The sequence below is a fragment of the Piliocolobus tephrosceles genome, chromosome 11 (genome assembly GCF_002776525.5).
Source record: "Piliocolobus tephrosceles isolate RC106 chromosome 11, ASM277652v3, whole genome shotgun sequence".
NCBI classification, from domain to species: Eukaryota; Metazoa; Chordata; class Mammalia; order Primates; family Cercopithecidae; genus Piliocolobus; species Piliocolobus tephrosceles.
Genome location: NC_045444.1, coordinates 86,739,650 through 86,763,029, shown reverse-complemented (window position 1 = coordinate 86,763,029; position 23,380 = coordinate 86,739,650). Strand labels below are relative to the sequence as shown.

Sequence of the window (23,380 nt, the reverse complement as noted above, 5' to 3'; positions counted from 1 at the left end):
GCTCTCGGCTTCCTTTTTTTTCTTTTTCTTTTTTTTTAAATAGAATGAGTCTTGCTACATTGACTGGGCTGGTCTCAAACTCCTGGCCTCAAGCAATCTGCTTGCTTCAGCCTCACAAAGTGTTGGGATTACAGGCGTGAGCCACCACACCCAGCTTCCTTTTTCTTTCTTTCAGACCTCAAATGTTCTGCCTTGGCCTCCCAAAGTTCTGGGATTATAGGCGTGAGCCACTGCACCTGGCATTTATACTGAAAAGTAGTATAAATGTCCTTTTTAATATTCCCATATTATTTTTATACTTATCAATGGGGTATGCAACAATAACAAAAATTAAAGTAAGAGGCAGACTAAATCAATCGCCTAATTGAATTAGATAATTAAAGAAGATGTCAAGGAAAAATACAACAATAGAATTCTTACACAAATACTCATTATGTCAAAAAACAAACATGAGACAAGGAACCCCCCTAAATATTGATATTTCCGACATGCTCATGCCAGGAACCCTCCATGATAGAAATGTACCCTCCTTTTCTCTTCATTCCCATAAATCAAACTTACCTTTCCAGTGTTTTCCACATTTTACTAGCCCTAAGAATTACCTGGAAAACTTGTTAAGACTGATTTCTGGGCTGTTTTGGATCCTCTACAATTCTATAAAAGGGCACAGGAATCTCTAGGTCTCATAAATATCCTCAGTGATTTCTATAAGGAGAAAATCTTGGAAACACTGGGTTTGATAAATGAACACCTGCCAACGTATCTCACTAATAGACAACCTCTTCAGGAGAACAAAATCATCTGAATCTAATAATCATTGCTCACAATTATTGATTTGTTACTATATGCCAAGAACACGTGATTATCTCTTACAATCTTTATAATTCACGTTTGAACTTGTTTTTACTTTATCCACATAATATTAAAACAGGGAGACTGAGCCCTGAGAAGTGCCCTGCCAGGTCACACAGCTAATAAGACACAATGCCAAGGAAAACTGGTAGGTGACAGTTCCAGGTATCTTTCCTACAGCTTCCAGGTGACATTTCCAGTCAGCCCCGAACACGCTTCAAGTTTAACACACCCATAGAGTTGAGACATGATGGGCTTGGAGCTCAAGAAGCTGGGCTGACTGGTGACATATTACACAGCTCTGGCTGTGCACTCAGGATGGGATGTGTCTTAGGACTCTTCCTATCCTTGTGATCAAGGTTGGAGAGAAAAATTAAGAAGATGGGAGTTGTGTTTGTTTGTTTGAGATGGAGTCTCCTTCTGTCACCCAGGCCGGAGTACAGTGGTGCAATCTCAGCTCACTGCAACCTCCGCCTCCGGGGTTCAAGCAATTCTTGGGCCTCAGCTTCCTGAGTAGCTGCGATTACAGGCACCCACCACCACACGCAGAATTTTTGTAACTTTAGTAGAGAGGGGTTTTCGCCATTTTGGCCGGGCTGGTCTTGAATTCCTGGCCTCAAGTGATCCACTCACCTTGGCCTTCCAAAGTGCTGGGATTATAGGCGTGAGTCACTGTGACCAGCCCAGAAGATGGGCGTTTTTAACATGCACTAGAGGCCAATGTCCTGGAAATTCACTTAAAGATAGACAATGCAAGGTGATTTCTCTGCTCTGAGATGTGGCACAGACTGCCCATAACCATCCAGTAGCATGTCTGCGTAAATCAGAGATCTTGTGAGGCAGGCATTAGGACAGCTTTCACAGCAGCAATGACAGCAGAATGTAGTGGAGAAAGCATGGGTTATTTAAGACTTATGATGAACTTCTTTTTTCTGCTATAAAGGACATTATTGAGACAACTGGTGAAATTTCAATAAGGTGTGTAGATTAATAGTATATGTGTCAATATTCTGATTTTGATAACTATGTTTATGTTAGACAACATCCTGTTTTTAGGAAACAAATGCTGACTATTTAGGGGTAAAGAGACATACATCATGTTTACAATTTACTCTCAAATGGCTCAGAAGTGTGTGTGTGTGTGTGTGTATCACTGGGGAATCTGAGTGAAAAATATTTGGGAGTTTCTTTAATGTTTCTGCAACTTTTATGTAAGTTTTAAATATTTCAAAGCCAAAAGTTAAGGAATTGTACTGGAAAGTTATAATCAACTATTTTCTAAGAGGCAAATTTAATTTTAATTACATCCATACACACAGGAAAGAAGTCTGGAAGAAAGAAAGGAGAAAGGGAAGGGGAGACGAAGGGAAGAAAAAGCAGAGAAGGAAGAAAGGAAGAGAGAGACAATCAGTGAGAGAAAGGATGAAGAACAAACGTGGGTTTTGGAATTCTTAATAAAGCCTATCAATTCAATGGCCAACTGTGTCATTTAGTAGCTGTTGTGTGACCTTGGTCACACTCCATAATTACTCTGAGCCTCCATTTTCCAGCCTATAAGATTGAGATAATAATACCGTCTTGCAGGGTGTTTGTGAACAGGAAAGGAAATGACATCTCTAACAACCGGAGCCTTGATGACGGAAGGGGGATCGGGCACAGGGGCAGGGTCTTGCCTCCTGTTTTGCCTCCCCATTGGCTCTTCGCCTACCACAGAGACAGAGGAAAACGCATTTGTGAATGAGGTGCCTGTTCCACCTGATCCTGAGGAGCAAAACTCTCCTAGGCTACCAGATGATTTCCAAAAGGCAAAGGAAGCATTAAACTGACATGCTTAGAAGGCTTCCAGGGTCGCTTACCCTTATATTACTTTTTTACCTTCAAGAATTTGATCAACCACTTTAAATGCTTTATCAACATTTCCATATTCCAGTTTCCTTTCTGGCTGGAAGAAGGAGTTGTGTTGTATAGCTTCCTAGAGAGAAAACAGAAGAGTGAGGCAGCTTGGGCAAGACCTAGGGCGGCAGGCACACCCCACTGCACATCCTCTGAGCAGAGGCTGTTTCTCCCTTCACCTTGTGGTCCTGTGCACTTTCACCATGACCCTGGTGAGCCAAGCTAAGAATCCAACTGCAGAGAGACTCCCCATGAGGAAATGTAAATGTGCCCACGGAGTCTGAAGAAATAATATGCACAGAAAAAAACTGGCATCTAAGTGATCCCAGAATGAAACTAGTATTTTCCAGGCAGATTATTGTCTTCACATCACAAGCCATTTCATGTAGCCAAGGCTATATAGCATAGGGCTTCAGAGCCTAGGCTCTGGACGCAGACAGCATTGCACACATTTTTTCCATTTACCAGCTTTGGCTGTGGGCCTGTCACTTCTCCTCTCTTATCATCGTCTGTAAAACGGAAGTAACAGGTGTGCATATAGCTCCAATAGGATCGTGGTTGGTGAAGATAAAATGAAATAAGACAAGTGAAGAGCTTATATGGCATATAGTAAGCACTCAACAATTGCTAGTCGAAGAGACTCTAGTGATTGGGATCATGGTGTCTCTGCCTGCCAGCCCCACATTCCTTCTTTGTGAGGATGAGCATTTCATTCGCACGAGGCAGTAGATAGAGCACCTGGGACCTCTAGCTCTGAAGTAAGATTTCAGACAAGCCCTGTCTGGGTGCTGGGTGTACAAATCCATTTATACACTGGCTCCTATTGGCTCTCCCTGGGTGCCCAGTAAAGGGGTACAGTGGTACACATAACCAGAGATGTAGTTACAGTAACATACGTTGCTTTTTAGCTATCCCTGAGAATTTATCTTGCAGTAATCCATGTGTCCACTGGCAAATGTGGTGTGCCAGCTCCTGCTGGCATTATCCACTGTGGGTTATTGTCCATCCATGATATTCCACTCTGTTGGTAGTTGGGGATTCTCTTATCTCTGTTTCCTTGTGGCCACCAGTAGGTGTCTAGACAACACCACTTAGAGGGATATGCTATTGTGATTCGGCCATTTCCCCCATTCAAACACTAGGTTGGTTTGTTTATAGCACCGGCAGGGCCCAGCTTCTTTGACAGAATATTTGTTGATTGCTTCTGTTACTGACTAGCTATGCAACCTTGGGTAATCCTGTCTTTTAGTTTCCCCATCAGAATGGGGATGAAAATAGTTTTTACCTCATAGGATTTTTGTGAGCATTTAGTAAGTCAATGTGTGAAACTGACCTAGAACCATGTCAACCACGTAGTGAGCTCTGTATAGGTCCTAGCTATGATCATGTTGTTGTTGATGATTATTATTCATGACAGATTCCGGTAGGGAACACATTTTTTTCCATTATGGTCATCATCCTTACCCCTTGATTCAAGAGTTTGGATCATTTCCCCATTCAATCTACTAAAAACTCGAAAAGCATGAGCCAGATTAAACCTTTGTGATAGTGACAGAGATAAATTTGGTTTTGTTCTTTTCTGATAGATAACACACTTCCTATTGGAATCAGTTCATGTGCTTTTCTTATTAATCCAAGATTAAAGAGATTCCAGGTTGAAAAAATGCTAGGTTTTATAAATCCTATTTTTAAAAGCTTAATCTTTTTCAACTTTACTGGCTGGTTGCTCTCTGAGTAACTTTGAGCCAATTTTCTGAATTTTTCTTAGTCAGGAAAGTGATAAAAGAACTGCAATGAATAGGGAGAGGGGCATATTTCCCTCCCCTAAACTTTGATTAAATTCACTCTTATCCAGCTGATGAAACTTTGAGAGCTTAATCTCTGAACACAATGTGAGGCAACTCTTTTCCACAAAGCCAAAGCTTGAATCTGATGCTGGGATTCTCTGGCAGACAATCACGAGTCTACTGGTTGAAGTGATGAGGGCGGGGGGAGTGGCATCGATTATATTTGCTTATAGGGGCTTTTATTGGATTGGAAGGTAAGGGGAGTGAAGAGTAGATATTTAGCCCCTAATATTGGGCAAAGATTTATACACAAAACATTGATGAAGTATTATGTAAATAATTTCTAATAAGTAATTCTACCTCTTCAGCAAAACTTCGGGGGATGGAATATAGGAAGCAAGAGCAGCAGGCAACATGTAAATGAAAAGGGCCTGAGAAGGGAACAGAGTGTTTGAATTTGAAACTGGCCAGGAAAATTTGGGAGGCCTAATCACACTTTGACTCCAATTAAACGTCTACATTTTCGTCTTTTTGACATGATTTTATTGTTATTTGAAAATGTAAGAAAAATTCCCAGAGACAAACTCCATGTTCCTAAGCATCAAGCAGCATGGCAGGAAACACCCCCAACACCCAGTTCTCCTGGAGACACTCATCGTGCCCAGGTCGCTTCCTCAAATCTGCCTCAGGCCATGCTGCTCACCCAGAGAACTACGTGTTCATTATGCTGTGAAGCTAATATTGTGTCCCAGAGCACATGCAGCCTGTATGGACTGAGTCTCATCTATTTACGCTGCCTCCCCGGTGTTCATTCTTTCATTATTCAGGAAATTATAAGAACCAATGGAATGCACACAGAACTCCCTAACATTTCATGGAGACGAGTCTTACAGCCTTTATAAATTTTCAACTCCTCTCTAAACATCAGGAGAGAAAATGCAATTCTCCAGTTTGTTTAAGTTGCCAAAATACCTGTAGGCATCATATGATTTATCTCTTGAAAAATCTAAAAATCGTGTCTCTGACACTCACTTCATGGAACATCCTGTTTGTCCTCACTGTTTGCCTGGGTGAAGGTGGCTACAAAGTCACAGAGTGGATCCACTTTCCTGGACATCACTGGTTCCCATCCAGCATCCTCTCCCCTTCCCCTTTCCCAACAGGGCTCAGATTTGTTTCAGTTTCCTACACTCCCCTATGTAGCCCACTTCCTTCAGTGAAATCTGGCCCCAACTCCGACCCCTAGAAATAACCAACAGCTCCTCCATTCCCCTGCCAGTCATTAATTCAGAGATGGATATGTCACCTAAATGGCTTAATGAGGCTGGATCTCAGGATTTGTGCTTGGAATGCTGGGGCAACAGGGTTCCTCTTACTCCTCGAACATGAACGAGGAAGTCCAGGTTGTCCTGGTGGCCATCGGTGTGACCACAGGAATCGAGCCTCTATCGTGGGCAGCAGAGAGGAGCAGCAGAAAGAAGCCGTGTCCTTGGGGAAATTGTTAATACTGAGACTGTTTAGAGGTTAACAAAGTCCCTGTATTTTGGAGGCCACTTTGAGCCACATTTTCCTGTTACAGTAGCCAAAAGCATTTTAACCGATACTTGTTCTGGCTCCCAACTGGCACCACCATGGAACTCATTACCTCGATTGTTAGGATCAGTGGCTCCAAATCTTGATAGACAATCTTCACTTGCTTAGCAGCTCGCTTTGCCTGAACCTCAGAATCAGCAAGCACGGCACAGACAAGCTGACCCACACAGGACACCTAGGACACAGAAAGACCTTTGTTGTCAGGGAGGGCAGGCATCAGGTCCTCTCTTTTATTTATTTTCTTCCTCCCTCCTAGTACTAGATCACATGAGGGTTAGGGCTAGATGTGACCCCTCCACATCTGTCCATGACTATAACCACAGCTGGCCTCCTGACCCCAGGCACTGGGGGAAGTTTAGATCCTTGTGCTATATCAGAGGAGCAGGAGTCATGCTGTCTTGAGGACAGGAGGCTCAGGTTCCAGGCCAAGCCTATGAGGCTGTGTGAAGGCCAGCCTGTCCCATGGCTTGACGTGTCACACGACAATCAGAGCTGTTCTGAGAGACGCAACCTCTGCCTTCATGGACAGGGAGACCAGGAAGTCACAGCTCATCTCAACCAGAGAGAAAAAGGGGGTGACCTGGGAAGGGGAGTCCCCTGTGATAACAGAATCCTGCTGGTGAGCACATCTCTCCTCACAAACTGTCTTTTCATGAAAAGGCATCCTAGCCAAGATGCAACCAAGCAGACAGCATCCCCTTCCTGGGGATTATTCACCTGCAGATGGGGTAGCTGGACTCAGGAGTTCACACAGGGACCAGAGCAGAAATTTAGATGGGGAAAAGAAATCTTAAGCCTTGAGAAAGGTAAAATCAGTCTGGATTGGAAGAAGTCACCGTGACTACTGAGTTCTCTCTCCTACCTTATGCTGTGATTCACAATTTCAACGTAATCACTCATTTTAAAAATCAACTTTAAACTACTGTGTCTTTTCCACAATGAACATAAAGTAGTTTTGTCATCAGAAAAAAAAAAGGTATTAAAAACATTAAATCTAGCATGAACACACAAAAAAAGTGTGTTCGTTGGAGGGGGGCAGTGAAGGAGAGAAAAAGGAAACAAGAATGGCAACATGTTGATAACTGTTGAAGCTGGGTGATGGATCTATGGGGTTCATTGTACAGTACTTTCCCATTTTTGTGTATGCTTACAATTTCTACAATGAAAAGATTTTTAAAAGCCATTAAGTGCCATAAATGAATGTTTTAAAAAGCATTAAACCAACAAAGGCAATCATTCACAATGGCACTCCAAAGTCTCCTGATTCGGCTTCTGTGACCTGGCACATAGATGTGGCCCCTGAGATGCTTATAATCTTCATAAGCACATCTCAGAGAGCAGACACTATCATGCAGCCAAGATCAGTTTCACTTGTTTAGTAAACATTTATGCAAAGGCCTTAAATTCTCACTGTCTCTGCCAGTGCTACACAGCCCTGCTTTGGGGGAGTTTCAACCTTGAGTTCAAACTCTCAGTCATCAAGCTTTCATTTCTACAGACAACATCTTTCAGGGAGTATCTTCCAGGGAGAGCCAGAGGAAGGGACTGTTTCGAATTATGAAGCCCTTTTGGGTAAACACTGAACTGAGCAGTCTGAGTTATGCAGAAAACCTGCTGACTGCTGTCCTTGCTGTAGCCAAAGTTTTAATCATTTGTAATTTTCACAAGGCAACAATGTTATCACTATACCTCCACTCATTCACCCTGCAATGTGTGAAGCAGTGTGTGGAATACACAGATGAATCAGACATGGGTCCTCACTCAAGGAATTTATACTAGATAGAGGAAATATAAAAGACATCAAAATAAACAAGCTTAACACAAGGTAGAAAGTACATTAAAGGTCACTTCATTTTCTCCTCTAGACTTTAAGCTCCATGAGAGTAGAGATCATACATATCTGGTTCAACTATGGTGACCAGACATCATAGATGCTCACTTTTAAAAAGCCCATTTAGGCCCGGTGTGGTGGCTCATGCCTGAATCCCAGCACTTTGGGAGGCTGAGGCGGGCAGATCACCTGAGGTAAGGAGTTCGAGACCAGCCTGGCCAACATGGCAAAAATCCTTTCTCCTAAAAATACAAAAATTAGCCGGGCATGGTGGTGTGTGCCTGTAATCCCAGCTACTCAGGAAGCTGAGGCAGGAGAATTGCTTGAACCCGGGAGGTGGATGTTGCAGTGAACCGAGAGCCTGGGTGACAAAGAGAAACTCCATTTAAAATAAAAAAATAAATAAATAAAATAAAATAAAATAAAATATAAAAAACCCATTTAACACATGGAAATATGAATGAATCAGAATAAGTTGAGAGAGAGACAGAGAGAGAGAGATTGAGAGAGAGAGAGAGAACAAACACTACTTCTGGATTGAAGAATGAGAAAAAAGGCTTCATGGTGTAGATACCACTTGAACTTGTAGTTGAACTTTGACCACACTGAGACTGGGACAATAATAAGGAGTTCTCAGGAAAGGGATTTCCATATAAAAGTTATCATTAATCCATCTTCATTTATCCATTTATACCATTAGCAGCAGGCCATCTCACTATTAGAAAATGTAAAATACCAAATAATCTTTTTTTTTTTTTTTTTTTTGAGACGGAGTCTCGCTCTGTCGCCCAGGCTGGAGTGCAGTGGCCGGATCTCAGCTCACTGCAAGCTCCACCTCCCGGGCTTACGCCATTCTCCTGCCTCAGCCTCCTGAGTAGCTGGGACTACAGGCGCCCGCCACGTCGTCCGGCTAGTTTTTTGTATTTTTTTTTAGTAGAGACGGGGTTTCAACGTGTTAGCCAGGATGGTCTCGATCTCCTGACCTCGTGATCCGCCCATCTCGGCCTCCCAAAGTGCTGGGATTATAGGCTTGAGCCACTGCGCCCGGCCACCAAATCTTTTATATAACTAGTTAATGTCTTCACTTACATGGAAAATGAATATATTTGAATTCATTTAATATTAGAATATACCTTTATAATAAGCATTCTAAGAATACTGGAGTCTTTCATGGTGTGCCAAATTAGATGATATCTTTAAGAAAATATGAAGCACCATTAACTGAGAAAGTTATTTTTCAAATAGAAAGCAAAAATGCAGTACCTTATCTGTCGCCAGAAATTCCTCAGCTTCGGTGAAAAAGCAGAAGGAGTTGACGTCACTAAGATGTTCTGCTGTCACGACGTCCACCACACCGGGCATGCTGAGAGCTTCTGACAGATCAATAGACCTAGGTGATATACACAGCAGAACTCCTGAGAGTGGCCATAAAGGCTGAGAACATGGTTAATTGGAGAATAAGATATGAGAGAGGTAAGAACTGTCCAACAGTCTCTGTCAGACAATTGAGAAAAAATTCTTGGGACAATGAAGTTGTAGTAAATCCTACATTTCGATCCCATTTCACCTCCGGTCTGCATTGGATATCACCAACAAATAGCCTATTTCTTCACACCATTACTTTTCACTGATGTGACTTAGATGAAAAGACAATCATTTACGCCCACTGGGTAAGAACTTTATCACTTACACAATCTTAGCATGAGCTCTTGAACTAGTCACAAAAGTCAAGAAAAGTTCCTGGTCCACCGGAGGCATGTCATCACAGTAGATGGCCTCCCCCGTGGCATGCTTCACACCAGACAGATGCATGATGGGGTGGCCAATTGGGTCTTCAGGATGCTGCTTTGGGCCTATATGCTGTTTAATAAATAACCAAAATATACTTTTACATTTCTATAGAGAAAGTAGGAATTATTATTATGCACATCTCCCATAAGAAGGTAGCTATATAATTTACACTCAAACCAGAATACTATTGCATATGAAAAATCACTATTGGACTGGGCACAGTGGCTCATGCCTATAATCCCAGCACTTTGGGAGGCTAAGGTGGGCAGATTACTTGAGGTCAGGAGTTCGAGACAAGCCTGGCCAACATGGTGAAACCCCATCTCTACTAAAAATCCAAAAAAAAAAAAAAAATAGCCAGGTATGGTGGCACATGCCTGTAATCCCAGCTACTCGGGAGGCTGAGGCTGCAGAATCGCTGGAATCTGGGAGGTGGAGGTTGCAGTGAGCCAAGATCACAGCACTGCACTCCGGCCTGGGAGAGAGAGTGAGACTCCATAAAAAAAAGAAAAAAGTCACTATTAATAACACCAAGACAATAAACCTACTATAGTAATTCAATAAGCCAACTGGTATGTCGATCCCTGAAGTTGTTCTTATTTTTCACCTTTTTTGAATGTAGACCCCAAACATCTCTAATGGAAATTCCATTTGCGTAAGTAAACAAATTTAAATCTTTCTTCTTGATAATATAAAATTATGTCCTCTTCCTAATGCTTATGTATCTCTTTAAATTTTATTATCAAAATGATATTACTGTTTCTATATAAGCATGACACATATAATATTTTACAGAAGAGTATGGTGATATCGTGACTATGTTTATAGAAAATACTGAGGTTATTACTTCAACCAGAGTAGCCTTCTTTTTTTCTATTTTGAGTGAGGCAATGTAAGAAACAATTGGCAAAACTCTTAACTTAGACAATCCTGGTAGAGAATGAAGCCAAAGGGACCTGCAGTTGGAGTAATGATTCACTAATGTGGCTCTTTCTTAAAGCCCCATGGAGCAGAATGTCTTGCTGGTGGCTCTGTAAATACCTTAAATGTGTTTCATTAACCAAAGCAGAGATTAATCAGCACAATGTCCGCCCTGGTATTTCAAATATGGGAGTTTCTGGCTTTCCCACTTGGGTGTGTATTGTGAAAAGAACTGAAGGTATGAAGAAAGAAGGAGAACAAGTGAAGAGACATAAGGCCAGGGTGAAGGCTGTGGCTGAGGAGTGGCCTGCTAAGCCCTGGCGAGTACCCCAATCTGTAACTCACTGTGTCCACCTTGCACTTGGTAGTGGGACTGAGGCCAGACTCCCAGAGGCTTTCTCTGGAAGACCTGGGGGTGAGGGGCATGCAGTCATGTTGGCCAGGTTGCAGTCAGGGAAAAGCTATGGACGCCTCCCCTTCCCATCCTGCAATTCACAGGATCACCCTGAGCACTTGATCTTCCTTTGAGATGAGCCTACACATCACACGGCAGGAGGGAAGAGAAAACAAGTCGCCAACACATACTGGTTAAAAATCTTTACCAGGAGAAAAAAGAAGAAACAGGCCTATTTCCAACATAGTGTCCTTTAAGGCATCTGAGCAGGGAGAAAAGCTAAATTCTTTTGTATTTGATTACCAGAAGGTGCAGTTTGAGAAAGCCTATTCAGTACATATGAACAATAAGTTAGATACTTGAATCCATCTAAAATGGTATTTCATTTCACTCTTCACTGCAGGTTTTCCTGTTTCAAAGTCCGCCCTGGTCCAATAAAAGTGCTCCAAGCCTCTTGCTCTATGGAACTGAAGAGAAGCTGTCTGGATTCCCCTGATTAACACATTTCCTTTTCATGTAGATGTTTTGCTTTCCTTTCTGAACATTTGGATTTGATTCATCTAATCCCACAAATGGAGGAGAGCTCTGGTTATAATGAGAGCTTTACTTAAGACAGCTGGGAAATGCACAGTTCTCCAGTGCCCTCTACAGATCCAGGAACTTGAGAAGAGTGCTCCCCACTCACTACCCAACTACTTAAGGGCCTCAAAAAAATAAAGCTCTGGGTAGAGATAGAGATCAGAGATTCTCCAGGCAGGTGGCAGGGCTGGAATATCAGGAGAGAACAGCAGAGTGGCATGTGTTATTTCAGAACATGTTCGACATTGATTTGAAAAGAAAAAAAATACTGCTTTCATAAGCAATGAAATATTGTCATTTCATAATGACAAGAAGTAAAATGTCAACCAAATTGTGGCTGACAACTATGCACAGAAAGTAGTGTAATTTCTACAATTAACTAGGTATAAGACATGTGTGTAGGATGCACTTATTCCTATTTTATATAAAATTTACCATCTTGCTGCAAAATAAACACTGTTGATAAGCATTTATTGTTCTAATTTCATATTTCTTTTACTTAAATGTAAACTTCAATTTTGTAGTTAGTATAATACAAGGCACAAAAAACAGAGTATTGACTAAGTTTTTGTTTTTTCATTTTCGGTTATTGTTGAGTCATCCTGAGTTTATAAGCTAGAAAGCAGGAGACTATCAAGAAAAATAATTTAGGCCACGGCCCAGGGCTCCATTAAATAAAGGTAGATATTAGGCCACGAATGTAGGGGACTAGGGAAAACTAGAGAAAAGTTTACTTATTGGGGTTCAGGCATGAGCACAGATTGGAGGCAGTCCCAACACTCCAGCCCTTTGACGTAGCTCACACTGCCCTGTCCTCATGGCAAAGGACTCCCCTCAGTTCTCCTCTTCCTCCTCTGCTTCGAGGAGCTGAGATAGTGACGAAAAGGAAAAACCAACAATGAGGTTCTACCAGGTGTGGTTTTTCATATGTTGCAGATGGTAGGAATTGACTTCCTTGGCAAAATATCCCCCAAAGTGCTGAGCTGTGATGCTGCTTGGGCTTTCAACCTGAACCACATTTGAGTGAAAAAAATCACCCACATGTTCTTTTTAAAACCCTAAGAACTTTTTTCATCCTGAAAAGCAAACTTCCAGATACTTCACAAGCTCAGACATTAAGGAAAGACATTCATAGGTATCTGTAATGGGTCTGGGAGTTAACTGACGTCACACGTGTCACTGTAACCAACGGAACACTTCATCACATTGAAAAGAAGTCTTTTGAAACCATGTTGTATGAGGCCTGCCAAAACACTGAGGAAAAATTCCAAAAATATCTTTGTCCTATAGTCAAAGATATCATACTTTTTTTTCTTTCTTTCTTTCTTTTTTTTTTTTGCAGTCAGTCATGATAAATCTACTGGTAAAAGAGGCTGTCCTCCATTACCTGCTTCCGCTTAGTATTTGGCTAAAGATACTATGGAAGGAAGAATGTTGCCACCTCAAACTGGTGATCTTTTGAAGCTGTGTCAAAATGCTTTCAAAACAAATGAACTGATTTAGGGGGAAAATGCTCTTCGTGAGTGCTGACATTGCTCTAGCAATGCGGTGTGTTTCATAACATTTGTATGTGTGTGTGAAAAACCACGGGCAAAACAAAAGCAAAACTCACCTATCTGGCAGACACTTTGTATCTAAAACTTTGTTTTGCAATCAATGATAAACTCTCTTTCAAGATCATGCACTATGTGAAAATTTTCCTTTTTCTTTGGATGATTTTGATATCTACTAATTTGCTGTTGCTTCTTTCTGAAATTTATTCCATTGTTTAAGAAATATTAGGGTATTTATAAGCCAAAGGGTTCAACTGTCATATTTGAAAAGAACACCGGGGAGATGGCAGCTGTTTTTAACTTTCAAAATGATCATTTTCAATGGAGTTTGGTGCATTTTAACTTTTAAACATATTGAACCGAAAACCTCAAGAATACACACCAGCTTCAGTGTTCATTATGACATATTATAAGCTTTTCCAACTAAATCCAACATTAGATTCAGTGAACAAATGCTTTAAAAAGTCTTTTCATGTTCTTGACTTATTACTCTCAAGGTCAAGTTTCCTGATAATAATTTCAAGGAAAAACACACCACATTGTATCCACTTTACCAACAGGGTGACTTCAGGCAATATTTTTATGAGGTGGCAGAAAATTCCATTTGAGAGTTAGGAATTCTGTTTTCTAATAGTCAGCCTTCATTAGGAGAGCTTACAAAAAGCTCTTAGTACTTACGTTTGCCTCAATTCTAAAATGTAACTCACAGAAAAATCACTAGGAGAACAGGGACTAAGGGAGTGAAATATCTTCACATTCACGCTAAACAAATCAGCAGTTCTTCTTAAAAGCATTATTGCATTTTCATCAACCTCCAGGGGCTGTGTCTTTTCCTCTGAAAATGAAAGCAAAGCAGCCCATGGCCCTGCCGAAGAACCTGGCTTTATTGGACTCTGATGCCTGCAGTGCCCAGAGCAGGAAACACGTGACAAGGTGGCCAGCTCATGTGTGTCTGTGGTACAAGGCTGCAGCGCAAAGCACGTGACCTTTAAGACCCAAATCAACATTCTTCTTTAATATTACCACTGCTAGATTTGTCTTTAATCACAATTCTTCACTGATTTTGGAATTTTAATTACCCCTAAAGGAGGCTATGAGTTTACCAGAAGTGGAGCTTGGACTTACAGAGCTTGAGTTTCATGGAGAGACAGTGGGAATGTGCAGGTCAAAGCTCTATAGCCCAGACTGTGAATTTTGAAAAACAAAAATACCACTCACCTGGTACTTTAATGTACTGTAGTGATGTTTGGAATGAAGATCTTCTAAAGCACTTTCATACTTGTCTGCAAGGCTAGGATAGTGAACTGGGTCCTGAAAAGTAGAACCATTGCAGATATTTTAAATGGTTTGAATGCGCCAGAATGATTTTGGAAGGGAGGCTAGCATAAGTCTTAGCAAGCATCTCTACTCTGAAGTCTCACATGTATTAAGCACTCGCCCTATTCAGAACCCCAGAAATACAAGCAGCTCCCTGACTCAAGGACATATACTCTGAAAAGTGCATACATACTTCCTGATATTATGAATAGCCAGATGAATATGGTAGGTAACTGGCTTCCACCAGCTGTATGTTTCTTATGATTCTCTCATATACTCTCCTAAATGATATGAGGACTTACAAACTGATCCAAAAGATAGAAGCTAAGCAAATAAAATGGAAAGGAAGAAAATACTTAAGCCAGGAAAACATCAAAGTACACCATTGCAAATAAGCGTAAAGCTGTTCCATGTTGCCTTCCAGCTGTGTAGAAAGGGGGACACAGGCTGCATCCCTGCCGCTGCCCCACAGCAGGGATTCTGGTCCCCAGCAAGAATATTCCTCAGGACTGAGGGAAGTGAGTCATTCGGTTCTTTACACAAGACTGTGGACATTGTACAGCCTAGAGCTGGATGGGGGGAAAGGCTTTCAACAATACACCTGGTGGTTATTTTTCTAATTTACATAATTTTAATAGAAAATAAAACCAGCTAGGTGCCATGGCTCATGCCTGTAATTCCAGCATTTTGGGAGGCCAAGGCAGGAGGATTGCTTGAGTCCAGAAGTTCAAGACCAGCTTGGGCAACATAGTAAGACCCTGTCTTTACAAAAAAATAAAGAAATTAGCTGGGCATGGTGGTGCATGCCTATGGTCTCAGCTACTTGGGAGGATGAGGTGGGAGGATTGCTTGAGTCCAGGAAGTTGAGGCTGCACTGCGCTATGATATCACACCACTGTACTCCAACGTGGGTGACAGAGTGAGACCCTGTCTCAAAAAAATTAAATAAAATCAACAAAAGCTATTATTTTTAAAGAGAGGAGGGGTATAAGACTATAAGGCAAAAGTTTTAAATTATATCACTTGAGTCACCCAGAAATTATATTAGTTTGCTACAAATTGGAGGAGTCTATAATTGGTTACCTGGTGACAATATGTCACTTATCTATGATTTCAAGTTTTCATTCTTAAAAATGTGATACTACCCTTCTGGTTCCTAGTTGCTGCCACCTACAATGAGAAGATACCCTAAAAAGCAAGGATAAGAGAGGACTGTGTCTCCTATTAAAGGTGACCATACTAACTACTATACCACAGGAAGACTATTCTTGGCTTCTAGTCTATTTTGGTCAGCTGGTTATAGCATGGGATTTGTGAGGCCAATGAGGCTCAAGTCTCCTTTGGGTCTAATGGATTTATTCAGAGATTGCTTTTTTAGTTGTGTCCTCCACAGTCAACAATCTTGTAGCTTTCATTGTTTGCCCTAAGAGAGATCAGGCAAAAGAATGCATGGACTGTCACTGCTATTATTATGACTAATACTATGGATTTCCTCTGAAGCACTAGGGACCATGTGAAGCCATTTTCCCACAATGACACATTTCACAATCATCTTGTGCAGTGGCTGCCATTGTCACCTTACAGGTTAGGGAAATGAAACTGAATCTGGAAAAGAACACTAAACACATGAAGTCAACCTCAATGTGAAGGTAATATCTCAAGAGGAAGAAGAAATGCCCTATGGAGGGAAAACATATTCAAATCATTAGCAAGTTTTCTGAACATAATCTAGGAAAACTATCGGTCAGAAGCAAAATCATTGAGTGGTGTTAAATATAAGCTTGCCCAACTCTTGGCTCTACTTGCAATTCTTCCCTAAACTCATCTCCACCCACAGACAGGCTGAGGGATGCTCAGCAAGTGCATGTGTTTCTAAAGTGGATTGTCTGTTTTATTCTACAGCTATTTGGTAGGGAGTCATTGCCTCTACTTTGGATGTCATCATAGCTCCCAGTACCGAGGAAGTTAATGTGTAACCAGTTCTGTTTACCATCTTTTTCAAAATCTGTGACACTTCCAGGTAGAACTTGAAGAGGAAGCTGATGATGAGAGTCCTCTTGAACTCCACCTTTCCACCTGGCGCCGAGCCCAAAAGGGAGACTTCCTCTAGAACAAGCCTGCAAGCTGTATCCAGCATTTCTTCATTCCAGTGCCTGGAAAGTCCAAAGAGAAAAACTCCTAGCCTGACAGGGTTTATTACCCCATATCTTCACCTAATGGGTAAGACAAATAGCCACAGTTTAATACAGGAAATAAGAGTACAAGCTCTAGATCAGGCAGCCCGAGTTCAAATTGGCCCACCACTCTCAAGGTGCCTAGCCTGGGTCTCACCATGTCCTCACCTGTAAAAGGGGAACATTAGTAGAACCCAACTCACACAATGATCCAGAGAAATAAATGACAACTCATATAAAATCCATAGTCCAGGAGTAACTGACCCTCATATCACTAGGACATTTATTGCATGCCAAGTTCTGCTTTTAGCACCCTATATGTATCCACTCACTTAATCCTCTCAACTGCACTATGAGGTAGGTATGATCACCCATCTTTGACAGATAGAGAACCAAGCAACTGCCTTTAACAATTTATTATAGAACAAACTCACATAATTGGTTTTTCATCATGGCAAATTATTCTCCCAAAATAAAGAATACAAATTGGCACCGTTGGGAGAGGGCTTCTCTCTCTCTCTCTCTCTCACTCACTCACACACACACACACACGCGCACGCAAGCACACAGAGTATATAATTCCCACTTCAGAATTCACTAAAATCAAGACATATGGAAATAATAACAAAATCTTATTGGAATTCACAGCCATTAAATAGAAAGGTATGGAACACTTTTCTTTTTGTAATCACATCTCACCACAAAAAGGGCTCCTTTAATACTTGGAGTCTAAGGACAAGTATTAGAGGAGCCCTTAGCTCTAATGCCTTACCTTCCAATGAGTTTCTGGCAGGAATTCTTGGCACAGATGGTGGCTGGACCAACGCCTCCATATGAGATGGATAACTCTCTAATAATGCCATGCCCTTCTCCAAAAAAGACTCTCATTCCTGAATTGACTATCGCTAGTGCATTCTTCCGTCGCTGGGCTTGTCGGAAGGCCGATACAAATTCCAACTGAAAGAAACAGTTAAGTGGCACATGTAGAAACACTGAGCACCACCTACGCACCAGGCAGTCTGTATGTGTTGAGTGTCACCTATGTACCAGGCAGTCTGTGTGTGTTGAGCGTCGCCTATGCGCTGGACAGTATGTGTGTGTTGAGTGTCACATTGATATCAGATGTGTAGCCCCCAGGATCTCCAAAAAATCAGTCTCTGCTGTTGAGGCCACCCAGTGTGTAGTTCTTTGTTATGGTAGCCCTAGCAGACTAATACATCCTCTGAGGCAGGCTTGATTATTCCCATTTTATAGATGAGGAATCCAAGGCACAGAAGGATTCAGTAATTAGTTCAGGTCTTGAAACCAGGATTCAAACCTGATTCTATCTCATGCAAAGACTCATGTTTTTTCCACTAAGTTCTATTGCAAATGTATTTTTAGGCTTTTTTCAAACCCCAAGATATAGGTAGAGGTATATCTTCATGTCATATTTAGGGAAAAAACCTGTTAGAAAGTTACTTTAGAGCTTGGGGTAGGGGGAGAAAGAGCGAGAAAGGCAGTGATGAGGCTGGGAGTGGTGGCTCACTCCTGTAATCCCAGCATTTTGGGAGGCTGAGACAGATGGATCACCTGAGGTCAGGAGTTCGAGACCAGACTGGCCAACATGGCGAAACCCCATCTTTACTGAAAATACAAAAATTAGCTGGGCATGGTGGTGTGCACCTGTAATCCCAGCTACTCAGGAGGCTGACGCAGGAGAATCACTTGAACCTGGGAGGCAGAGGTTGCAGTGAGCCAAGATCTTGCCACTGCACTCTAGCCTGAGCAACAGAGCAAGACTTGATCTAAAAAAAAAAAAAAAATCTCCTAATTCGAGGAATGATAGGGGCATGCGTAATACAATGAAAAGGCAACTATTCACAAGTGTTAAAATAATGACCTCATACCACTTCCTGAAGTTGAGCCTTTATCTCCCCCATAAACACTTAACCCTTTTTCTTATTCCACCATATGCTGGAATAAACAAACCATAGCATTACAGGTGGAACCGGGAAATTGACGGTGGGATGTTCTCACCTTCCTTGAGTAGGGGATGTTCACTGAGACCAAGATTTCTTGAGGCTTAAGATCTGCATTAGGGCACTTGCTGAGGAACTGCTCGTTTAAAGGAATCTGTCGTTTTCCTTCTGTGGAAAGAAATGACACTTTCCCTGGAATCTGTTTGGTCTATTAAATAAACTTCCAAAACTTGGGAAGTAATTCCACCAAATACCTGAGGAAACTGGTTGTTCAGGGAAACATGTGCTCTTCCTATGCTTAGCAGGTCTTTTACCCTATAATGCATCTTGCAATGCTTCTTCTAGTCTAGGCCCCATCTCTTTTTGTTTTCCTTGCTTTCTCATCGATAAAAACATGGACTGGGCATGGTGGTTCACGCCTGTAATCCTAGCATTTTGGGAGGCCGAGGCAGGTGGATCATTTGAGGTCAGGAGTTTGAGACCAGCCTGGCCAACATGGTGAAACCCCTTCTCTATTAAAAATACAAACAAATTAGCTGGGCGTGGTTGTGCACCCCTGTAGTCCCAGCTATTCAGGAAGCTGAGGCAGGAAAATCACTTGAACCTGGGAGGGAGAGGTTGCAGTGAGCTGAGGTCACGCCACCGTACTCCAGCCTGGATGACAAAGTGAGACTCTGTCTAAAAAAAAGTTTTTAAATAAAAAATAAATTTAAAAAATAGATAAAAAGATCTCACAGAGTAGCCCAGAGTTTCAGGTAGAATAGAACCTTAGCAGTCCTCTTCCTGACAACACAATTCACTTAAAGCTTTACAAGTACTGAGTAAATATTCATGATCCCTTTTGATATTCTGATCAAGTCAGTCGACAAATATTTATTGTTTATAACCAGGAACCCCACTAGGTACGGTCATGAATAAGAAATTATCTTTAATAAATTTGTATACTAGTGAGGTGTTACCTTACTTTTTTATATCTCATTCCAACACCTGAAGAATTTTAGTTCTTTAATCAATACATTAGGAAGAGTTTAAAACTATAACAAAATAATGAAAGCTAAGAAGCTTTTGATGTCTATATTCACATCACAAAAGCTGTTTCTCATAGTATGACTTTTTAAAGGGATGTTACTTATATTGAAAACCCTGAATGTAAATCTTCCTCTTTAAGATAGTTTTGCGACCAAGCACAGTGGCTCACGCCTGTAATCCCAACACTTTGGCAGGCAGAGGTGGGTGGATCACCTGAGGTCAGGAGTTCAAGACCAGCCTAGCCAACATAGTGAAACCATGTCTCTATCAAAAACACAAAAATTAGCTGGGCATGGTGGTGCGTGCCTGCAGTCCCAGCTACTCAGGAGGCTAAGACAGGAGAATCGCTTGAACCCAGGAGGTGGAGGTTGCAGTGAGCCAAGATTGTGCCACTGCACTCCAGACTGGGTAGCACAGCGAGACTCCATTTCAAAAAAAAAAAAGATAGCTTTGTGGTTTAAATTATATGAAGAGTAAGTATTTAACAATGCAGATGATAGAAAACCAGTCCATATTTTTTAATGAAACAAAAACCCCACAAATTTATAGAGGACAAATTAGAGCTTCCTAATAATTTTCAAGCAAGTTGGCAGAAGCAATAAATTAGATGTTGTGGACTTAGTTTAAAGAACAAAAATCAAGTAAATAAATACAGAATGAGGCCCAATCATTGTTCTCCTGAAAAAGATCTGTATGTTTCCATCAATGATAAATTAAGTATGAGCTCAAAGCACAATGTGGGTGCCACAACACTCCTGTGCCACCCGGAGAATGTCTTCAACAGAGGGACCCAACAGTTCTCAATAGCATGTAGTTCTCAGCAATAGTCAGATTACATCCGGACATTAACCAACACAGACACGTCCAGTGTAGGGTGACCAGTATGAGAAAAAAGCCCCAGAAAGACACAAGGGAAGAAAGCCTGTGCTCTTAAGACAAGAATCACAATATTTCCAGTATCCAGAAAAGCAGAGAAAATTATTGATATTATAGGAAAAAGTCATTTTCAAGACTGGACTTCCTGCCTATCCAGAGAGAAAAAGGGGTAGAGAAACAGCTTAATAATCTCCAAGTCGGGGCTGTCACTTACCTTTTGATAGCAAGTTGAGGGTACAGTTACCCACAGCCAGGATGGGATTCAGATCTGAATCTGGATGCCTGCTAATGATGTGTCCCCCTAAAGACTTTTTAAAATAATGAGTTATTTTCATTTCAGTTATATAATCATAAAAACGCAAGTGCTAAAATAAGGATTAAGTACAGCTTTGGAGAACTATTTTTTTTTTTTTTGTCTGCTCCAAAAGAATGAAAATGTCATGATTCATCAGGGAGAGTCACCAGGGATGCCTACTAGAGTTTACTGTCATCAGATACATACAGCCATGTTCCTGATCTGCGACCCAGCCAGAGTTCCCAAATGCTTCAGGAGAGCATGGTACGTCTGTGTCTTCTCCTCTGGAAGCTTCTGGACTACATCAGCCAAAATGTCCTTCACCTGGGCTAGGCTGAGACCAGCACCAAGGGTGAGTCCTGAAATGAAGTCATTTGTAAATAACACAGTGTGATCACTGCTGACCTGAACATGTCCATTAGACCAAAGCTACAGACATAGAATCTTTACACTGGATACATGCTGCCCTGCTTATTGGTGATGGTGGTGATGGGTAGTGATGGTGTTGAAGGTAATGGTGGTAATGCAGGTGGTGATGAGGCGGTGGTGGTAGGGATAGCAGTGAGGGGGTGGTGTGGTGATGGCGATGAAGGTGGGGATAATGATAGAGGTGGTGCTAGTGATGTAAGTGGTGGTGATGGAGGTAACGAAGGCTGAATTCTTTGAACACTCACTCTATCAAGTATTATATTGAATGCTTTAGATAATCTCCTTAAATCTGAACATACCTATGAGATATTAATAGCCCCATTTCACAGAAGAAGAAACTGAGAGTTAAGTAACTTGCCTAAGATCTGACAGCTAATATATGCCATTGTCAAGAGTTAGATTTCAGAGGCTGTACTCCAAATCCACATTTCTATTGTTTCTCATCATTGCCATTAAATCAATTTCCTCCACAGGAATAGAAAAACCAGTCTGTAAGCTGTTTAATACATAAACTTGCTACTGTGGTTTTAAAGAACAAAGACTGTGTTATATCCAGTTTTATCTTCTGTCCAGCACTTAGCACTGTATCCTTCACTGAATAGTTTCTATATTTCTCTGATATTGCAGACAGAAGTTTTTTGGTAAAAATTGAACTATTCAGACAACTAGTATTTAGATTAACTTTAGAGAATTCTTCTCTGAGTCTTCCTCCAGAACGTTATCTTTTTTTTTTTTTTTTTTAAATGCTTTCTGTCCCCATTTTCTTTCTATTTTATTTTAAGTTCTGGGATACATGTGCAGGTTTGTTACATAGGTATACATGTGCTATGGTGGTTTGCTGCACCTATCAACCTGTCATCTAGGTTTTAAGCCTTGCATGCATTAGGTATTTGTCCTAATGCTCTCCCTTCCCTTGCCCCCCACCCACTAACAGGCCCCTGTATGTGTTGTTCCCCTCCCTGTGTCCATGTGTTCTCATTGTTCAGCTTCCACTTATGAGTAAGAACATGTGGTATTTGGTTTTCTGTTCCTGTGTTGGTTTGCTGAGAATGATGGTTTCCAGCTTCATCCATGTCCCTGCAAAGGACATGATCTCATTCTTTTTTATGCCTGCATAGTATTCCATGGTGTGTATCTGCCACATTTTCTTTATCCAGTCTATCAGTGATGTGCATTTGGGTTGGTTCCAAGACTTTGCTATTGTAAATAGTGCTGCAGTAAATGTAAGTGTGCATGTGTCTTGATAGTGGAATGATTTATAATCCCTTGGGTATATACTCAGTAATGGGATTGCTGGGTCAAATGTTATTTCTGATTCTAGATCCTTGAGGAATTGCCACACTGTTTTCCACAATGGTTGAACTAACTTATACCCCCACCAACAGTGTAAAAACATTACTATTTCTCCATAGCCTTGCCAGCATTTATTGTTTCCTGACTTTTTAATAATCACCATTCTGACTGGCATGAGATGGTATCTCACTGTGGTTTTGATTTGCATTTCTCTAATGATCAATGATGATGAGCAGCACATCAAAAAACTTATGCACCACGATCATGTTGCCTTCATCCCAGGGATGCAAAGCTGGTTCAATATATGCAAATTGATAAAGGTAATCCCTCACATAAACAGAACCAGTGATGAAAATCACATGATTATCTCAATAGACGCAGAAAAGGCCTTTGATAAAATTCAACATCTCCTCATGTTAAAAACTTTCAATAAACTAGGTATTGATGGACCATATCTCAAAATAATAAGAGCTATTTGTGACAAACCTATAGCCAATGTCATACTGAATGGGCAAAAGCTGGAAGGATTCCCTTTGAAAACTGGCACAAGATAAGGATGCCCTCTCTCACCACTCCTATTCAACACAGTATTGGAAGTTACAGTCAGTGCAATCAGGCAACAGAAAGAAATAAAGATATTCAAATAGGAAGAGATGGAGTCAAATTGTCTCTGTTTGCAGATGACATGATTATATATTTAGAAAACCCCATCGTCTCAGCCCAAAAACTCCTTAAGCTGATATGCAAATTCAGCAAAGTCTCAGGATACAAAATCAACGCACAAAAATCACAAGCATTCCTATACACCAACA

General features: G+C 41.2%; 1 protein-coding gene across 1 annotated transcript in view; it reads right to left on the bottom strand.

Annotated features, from left to right (window-relative positions):
* The window catches only part of LOC111546911 (aldehyde oxidase 1), an 88,638-nt gene that overhangs the window by 41,959 nt on the left and 23,299 nt on the right, over positions 1 to 23,380 (bottom strand). Inside the window, exons 11-20 of the mRNA XM_023218417.1 lie at positions 21,054 to 21,205; positions 20,766 to 20,859; positions 18,705 to 18,814; positions 17,458 to 17,642; positions 16,502 to 16,664; positions 14,413 to 14,505; positions 9,647 to 9,816; positions 9,220 to 9,346; positions 6,178 to 6,300; positions 2,728 to 2,824 (exon numbers count right to left, since the gene is read on the bottom strand). Of these exons, the coding sequence (XP_023074185.1) occupies positions 2,728 to 2,824; positions 6,178 to 6,300; positions 9,220 to 9,346; positions 9,647 to 9,816; positions 14,413 to 14,505; positions 16,502 to 16,664; positions 17,458 to 17,642; positions 18,705 to 18,814; positions 20,766 to 20,859; positions 21,054 to 21,205 (1,314 nt within the window). The remainder of the gene's footprint in view (positions 1 to 2,727; positions 2,825 to 6,177; positions 6,301 to 9,219; positions 9,347 to 9,646; positions 9,817 to 14,412; positions 14,506 to 16,501; positions 16,665 to 17,457; positions 17,643 to 18,704; positions 18,815 to 20,765; positions 20,860 to 21,053; positions 21,206 to 23,380) is intronic.